The sequence below is a fragment of the Meleagris gallopavo genome, chromosome 20 (assembly GCF_000146605.3).
Source record: "Meleagris gallopavo isolate NT-WF06-2002-E0010 breed Aviagen turkey brand Nicholas breeding stock chromosome 20, Turkey_5.1, whole genome shotgun sequence".
NCBI lineage: Eukaryota > Metazoa > Chordata > Aves > Galliformes > Phasianidae > Meleagris > Meleagris gallopavo.
Genome location: NC_015030.2, coordinates 5,012,398 through 5,019,218, shown reverse-complemented (window position 1 = coordinate 5,019,218; position 6,821 = coordinate 5,012,398). Strand labels below are relative to the sequence as shown.

At 54.7% G+C, this 6,821-nt stretch overlaps 2 protein-coding genes across 3 annotated transcripts in view; both read right to left on the bottom strand.

Moving 5' to 3' along the window:
* Positions 1-2,565: 2,565 nt before the first annotated feature.
* MAFG (MAF bZIP transcription factor G) lies at positions 2,566-6,521 on the bottom strand. 2 transcript variants are annotated; one of them, XM_031556314.1, is made up of 3 exons: positions 5,357-6,521; positions 4,112-4,173; positions 2,566-4,032 (listed from the first exon to the last, which is right to left on the bottom strand). In XM_031556314.1, exons 2-3 carry the CDS (start codon positions 4,145-4,147, stop codon positions 3,580-3,582), a joined length of 489 nt encoding a protein of 162 aa, XP_031412174.1. In that variant the 5' UTR covers positions 4,148-4,173; positions 5,357-6,521; the 3' UTR covers positions 2,566-3,579. The 2 variants fall into 2 exon arrangements, with proteins under 2 accessions (XP_031412174.1, XP_010719652.1); XM_010721350.3 differs by lacking the exon at positions 5,357-6,521 and adding an exon at positions 4,320-5,339.
* SIRT7 (sirtuin 7) overlaps positions 6,074-6,821 on the bottom strand; it is a 4,501-nt gene continuing 3,753 nt past the window's right edge. The window contains exon 10 of the mRNA XM_010721439.1: positions 6,074-6,137. Within this exon, the coding sequence (XP_010719741.1) occupies positions 6,074-6,137 (64 nt within the window). The remainder of the gene's footprint in view (positions 6,138-6,821) is intronic.

Genomic DNA, 6,821 nt, shown 5'->3' with positions numbered 1-6,821 from the left:
CGCCCCGCTCCCTCGGGACGGCGCTGCCCACCGGCGCCGCACGACGCAGGAGTCACTCGACACGATTCACCACACGATACACAAAGCCCCGCCCGGCCGGGCCGCTGCAGGGGACAAACTTCATGGTTCCTTTGAGGGCGGCTGGGGCCGGGCCCCACCTCCCAACCACTGCATCAAAAATGTACCGGGAAAGGAGAAAGAAAACACAACACCCTTCACAGCAGGAAACCGAACGGACGAGCACCTCAGGAACAAGAACTGCCACACTCCAGAACGCTATATACGAGAGAGAGAGAGATCAGAGCGACGGGCTCGGGGCAGGGCCGCCTCACGCAGGCATCGGGTGCCGGGTGGTGAGGACTGCGCGCCCTGAACGTGACGGGAGATTCTTCAGACACCGCAGAAATACATTACTCGGATTCCAATACTTCACTGAGAACAAAACCAAAAACACCACGCCAGTACGGGGAAGCAGCACCCGCAAGAGGAGCACATCCCCTCCAGCACCTCTAGGATGGAGCCAGACAGAGCGCTTTGTGGGCGGGGAACCAGCTCACCCGCAGAGCTGGTTCACCACACGGGCGCCCCGTGGCAGCAGCTTTGTGCCCACACGTCCCAACAGAGATGTGTCCTCACTGAATGCATTCAGCCACTCAAAGCAAGCTGAGACCACAAGCTAGCAAGCACAGCGCAGAGGAGAAATGACAGCATTCATGGCTGGTGAAGTCAGCGCTGATGCCTGTTCTGTCCTCCTCACTTGCTCCAGGGAAGCACAGACTCTTACTGGCAGCAGCAATTGCCATCTAGGCAGAGAAGGATCAGGTGCAGAATACAATGGAAACGAGTTTGCCAGGGCTGTGGGACTGCCTGTCATTGCCTGCTCTGTTGATGGTGCCCTCCTCACAACAATCTCCAGCAAACGGAGACAGTTTTGCACACAAAACCTTGTCTGCTTGCTCTGCAGAGGTCTGGCCTCCAGCTGGGAGACTCTCCTGCCAGGTCAGATCTCAGGGCTCCAGGAGGGACAGGGTTGGGTTTTACAGCCTGAGCCAGCCGGAGGACTCTGCGTTGTGTCTCATCTCCTCACACCACCCAGCAGCTGGAAGACAAAGGCTCGAGCCTAGAAGTCTGTGTGAAGTCTTGCACAGCAAGTAGCCCATCTGGTGCATAGCAAGGAAACAGCATAACAAACACCTCAGTTCAGAGAGGAGAAAACCCATGAGCTGGATGGGGGAAGCCTGGAGGTGATGTTCTAATCTACTCTTTATCCACAAAGTTCACAGGGAAAAGCATTCCAAACAGCTTCTCCCTAAGTCGGCCATTAGTCAGTGCAAAGCTGATCTCCTCTTTCAACAAGAAATCCCATCAGCTCCTCTCCTGCTGTGCTGTAGCTCTCATTAGGTGTACTTGCTTTTCAGCCCAGAGAACAGCATCAGTTCAGCTACGTAAGAAACTCATCACCAAAACATACCTAGTATAGCAAACCACACTTCACTTGTGCCATCCTTATCTGTCTCCTGTGCTCAGGTGATTTTCGACACCCAAAAGATCAAATGGACTTCATCCTCATGCCCTGATTCTCCAACTCAGTAATCAGATAGAGTCTTTCAGGAGGTGAGGGCAGGGAGGTCTGTCCTAGTGTAAAAATGGAGCCTGACCACAAATTGTTTTTCAGCTGTGTCACATAGCTGTAAGTTTAAGTACTTTTACCAATACCTACAGCCAGAAGCTGCACCAGGAAAAAAAAGTAACCAAGACACCGCTCACTTTTCAGTAATATGCTGATGCTCAGCACAAGAGGCTGCAGCTTCAGGACAAGCGCAGGTCCTGCACCACCCAAAACACTGTCAGCCCTGCCTCTCATCAGAGGAGCCATGAACACAGCGCGAGCTCTGACCACAGGATCCACATCCAGCTCCATCTTCAATCCCCTCAGTCTCCTCCTGAACTTATATAGCTCTCCCTTGTGTTACTTCTCAGCCAGAGGAGAGCAGTTCCAATGGGAATGCATCCCCCATGCAGTAACTCCGAGGTCAGCACTGGCTGGGCAGTGAGAGGCCTGAGCTGCTTGTGCAGAAGCGACAGCTGGAACACCCAGAGAGAGAAGCAGACGTCCCACAAAGCCCCTCTGCAGAGCAGCGTTTTGAGGGCAGGCATCACTCCTCAGCAGCATCAGCCATTCATTTTCACCTCTAAGAAAAACAGCAACTTTGCCTGTGTGCCAGAATCCTCCTGGAGAATTCGGAGAGATTCCGAGCGAACCTCTCGCTCGAGCTCAGGGAAAACAAAGAAGCATGAGAACGACAGCACATGGCAAAGGCAGCCACTGACAGCACCACAGCACAGCGCCACGCGGAGCTCGGAGAGCACAGAGAGCGCAACACGAGGGGACACAACGGAGCCAGCAAGATCGAGAATAAGTCACTTTTGGTACAATTGCAAAAAGATATCAAACAGGACTTGCCTCTTTTTTTGTCTTTTTTTTTCTTTTTCTAAGTTTTATAAATAAAGTCTGATAACTCTTTATAAAAACTAACCTCGGAGCCACAAACAGTTTGCGGGAGGTTCATGAGAAACTTTAAAATTATTTATTTATTAACTTCTAACTAGCAAAGTCTCCGAGAATATTTCCCCATTTCTATGGCCAAATATTCTCGCCCTCTCGGATAAAAAAAGCTGACTATAAATACGCTCTCTCTTCTGTCTGATTTTCATTTTAAACTTAGATAATTTAATAACTCTTAAAACGATGTTCTCTTTAAATAAAAGGGCTATTTAACCACATAAACTGGTCGTGTAAACCATCACACTAGAGACACTTGATACCCTCAAAACACGGGAACAACTAGTGATTTTGGTCTTGTTCAGTGCAACACATTAGGCACAAAACCGGCCTGCAGTCAGCAAGGTACCTCCCTCCCCCCCCCCAGGTGCTGGGCCCCCACGCAGACCCCATCCCATCCCCCTCCCCTCAGCTGGGGCAGAGGCAGTGGGGCACACCAGCATCTTCCCATCCACCGCCGCTATTCACACTCTACTGCAATGGAAGCCTGAAGGAAACTCACTGCTTGGGCACAGAGGCGCACCTAGAAATGAATACCACATCTATTACACAGAACACCCCAGCTGCAACTACAGGTACCGGATGAGACAAAAGCAGCAGGCTCAGGTGCCGGGCAGTCAGGCACCTGGATACACCACCTGGAAGAGTAATGAAATAAAGCCTTTGGAAGTGACTGAAAACTGGGGTTCCAGGAAGAAAGCCTCCCTCCGGGCCTCTCGCTGCGCAGCGCAGACTTCCTTTGGCTAGAACACCGAGATCTTACAGCCTGTCCCAAGGGCAGCTGAGGGCTACAGACCGCTGGGTGGGAGGTGCTGTCTGCACAGGACAAGGGATGCATCACCACTGCTCATACCAATCTGAACACAACAAAACAAAACCAGAGCGATCAGCAGGCCAGTCCTGGGCCAAGTAGAAGGAACCCTGACCCGTGTGGGGAGGGTTTGTGCTTTGGGGATTCCAGGCTGGTTTTGTGCCTAATTGCCCTGCACAGACAAGCTCAGGCAGCACTCGCTTCACTAAGACCGGGCGTCCGTTTTGGATTTCACTATTGTGATGACACTAGTGGTAGCGACCTTGCCAGGGACGAGGGGCCCCATGCTGGAGGTGAGAGGGCCCCGCACGGGGGTGACAGGGCTCCGGGCCACGGTTCTGGCGAAGTTCTGGAGTGCCTCATATTTGGAGCGGAGAGCATCGAGTTCCATTTTCATGCTGGCGTTCTCAGAGGCCAGCTTCTCCACCTCCTGCTGCAGCTCTGCCTTCTGCTTCTCCAGTTCCTCTTTCTGGGTAACGCGCTTGACCCTGCAGCTGGCCGCGTAGCCTCGGTTCTTCAGCGTGCGCCGACGCTGCTTCAGCTGGATGATCTCCTCCTTGGACAGGCCCCGCAGATGCTGGTTCAGCTCCCGCACAGACATGGTCACCAGCTCCTCATCTGTCAGGCTGGTCCCATTCTCGCCTGGCTCCCGCTTCACCTGTGAGAAGAGAAGGCGGTGTGCAGTCTGAAGCCTCGAGCAGCCGCCCACACCCCCCGTCCTCCACCTGCTGCTTTACCTTCAAGGCCTTGTTTCCTTTGTTGGGGGTCGTCATAACACGGCAGCCACGTCAGTCAGGCTCTGGAAGGGAAGGAGGTCAGGTTAGTTCCCGGGTTAGTTCTCAGCAGAGCCAGAACCGTTGCACGGAGCCCCGCAGCAACACCCCGTGCTGGGGCACTCTCACTGCCCTCCCCAGGCAGCGCTCAGCCTGACTGCATCGGACTCACACCGCAGCAAGATTCTGTCCCTGAACAGAAACTGCTGCCTTTCCACAGCCTTACAACCACGGAGACTTGTAGCAATGCTGGTTTTTGTTTGGGGTGGGGGGGGAAATTAAAAAACTGGGAGGAGCCAGAATACACGGAAGCCACATTTTTAAAAATAGCCTGGCAGCAGCCAGGTCCAGAGCACGCCTGCTCGGGGCCAGTCACGCTGACTCAGCACGCCGGCAGCCCTCGCCTCTGCTCCCAGCTGCATCTTCACGGCCCCTGAGCACAGCACAGCCCCACACACCCACTGCCCAGCACAGCCAGAGCTGCCCAAAGCGAGTCCTGCCAGACCCACGATGCTCCCAAGGACACAGCCTGGCACGGTCCAGAAGCACATCACTGGCAGTGAGTGGAAGGGACAGCTTCACCTGCACGGTGCACCTGCGAGGTGCTGAACACCGCTGCCACGCTCATTCCTCTCCAAACTGTGGGTGCTCCCCAGCAAAGCCAGCACAGCTGGGTTATAGTCTGAGTTCTGCATCCAACTCTTCCTATGGGGAGGATGGGCAGCCCAAACCCGCGGCTCGGTGCCGGGGCTCGCAGGAATCCCGTTGCTGATCAGAGGACACCTCAACAGCCCTCCCTGCTCCTGTCACCCAAAGCTGACCTGCAGCTGTACACATTTCCCATTGGGGCAGTCCCTATCAGCCTGGAAAAGCCAGGACAGCACCACCTTCTCCCTTCCTTATCTTTAAAGCTGAAAGATAAGAAAACAAAGATCAAGGGAGGCTGAAACCCAAGGAGAGAAGACTCCTTCACTGCCAGGGAGGACAGCATTCCAGATCGACAACAGCAGTTCCTGGGGCTGTCTTCATACAGAGGCATACCTGGGCTCCTGTCCCTATGCACCTCCTCCCCTCACACCTCAGGTCAGAATGTCACTGCACCCCAACAAACTGAATCCTCAGCAGCCACGTCCCTCCCACACAACCCAGCACTGCCTCCTGCAGCAAGGCTCTGCTCCGTGCAGATGCAGTCTGTGAGCACCTTTGTACCTTCTGTGCCAGCCAACAGCAATTCTGTTCGCTGCTCTTTTGTTTGCTAGACGTAAGAGGCAGAATTGCAGCCAAGACCCAGCTGTACAGTCAGCAAATACGGATTTTTGCTCCTCCAGCAGCTGCAGCTCAGGCTCCTGCAATGCGCCCGGCGCTGACTGCTAGAGGTGAGCGGGATCAGCGTTCTGCAGGACACAGAGCAGAGGAGCACAATTCAGATGTTCCCAAGGCCGGAGCCTGCCAGGAGGTTGGCTATTTATACCCAGAGGACAATGTTCCTTGCAGCACGACGTCCGTGACAACCTGACAGCGCGGCCATAAGGGTCACTTTGCCACCAAGGGAGGTGGCTGCAGTGGGGGGGGGAGCACATGCAGACTGCTGCCTCCTGAAATCAGTTCTGCACTTTCTTATGCTGTTATTTCTCTTTCTTTCTTGCTTCCTCCACCCCCCACACCCCAGCAAACAAAATGGCCGCTGGAAAAAGGGGCAGAAGGAAGAGAATAACTGGGGAGAGGCATAACACCGGCCCTGCAGAACCCTCTGACTGCACACTGGGGTTGGTATGGCTGCAGAAATATGTGCCCCACAGGGCTGGATGGTTCCCTGCCACTAGGAAATACTCAAACTTCCTTCATTGCAGCAGATGTGAAGAAATAAACACTGCATCAGGCTGGGCACAGGTAGAGCTCCGTGGGGGACAGAGCAGGGCAGGGAGCTCACACAATCCTGATCTCAGAGTCCATGCCCACTCTGTACCTCACATACCTCACACTGTCATTTCTGCTAAGAAAAACACATAAAGCTACAAATACAGACACAAAAGAATGGGCCAACAGGAGCTGCTGTGCAGAACAAGGGCAGAAATGTGAGGGACCTGGTGGAGGGACATGGCTGGGATGAGTGCAGGGACCCAGAGAGCTGCGATGGGGTCAGGAGAGTGCTCCCCAACCCTGAGTCACAACATCACTTCTGTTGGACACGAGGGCTGCAGCATCTGTACCCGAGGAACCGGGCAGTGTGTGCTGTGTTCTGGGAGAGACTCTGGAACTGGGCTGTGCCTGAAAGCAGCACCAGTTTGGATCCCCCCCATCCCTTTCCAGAGACACAGCACAGCGCTGGCAGCACGGGGAAGATATGCGTGTGAGGGGGAAGGCAGCTGACCCGGAGGACACTGAACCCAGACGCAGCCCGGCTCTGCAGACCGCTGATTTCTCTGCTTTTGAGAGGTTCCCGAAGAAAGATCGCACTGAAAAGTGCCAAACGCGATGACTGCAGCGAAGAAAATGCCGTCTCAACACATTTCCCCGGCGCTCAAAAGCACTGAGCTCAGCACGGCCGCAGCCAATTCCCCCCCAACACGGAGCGCACCGCGCGGGGCCCTTCCTTTCCCGGTTCCCCGTTCGCTCCCCGTTCCCCAGCGCGGCGCCGCGCCACGCGCGCACTGTAAACACGGTGACGGCGCCG

Bases quoted from the DNA above. Each gene is read 5' to 3' on its own strand.
- MAFG (XM_031556314.1), bottom strand. From the start codon at position 4,147: ATGACGACCCCCAACAAAGGAAACAAGGCCTTGAAG. The intron at 4,033-4,111 runs GTAAAGCAGCAG...CTCTTCTCACAG, and splicing joins AAGGAAACAAGGCCTTGAAG to GTGAAGCGGGAGCCAGGCGA.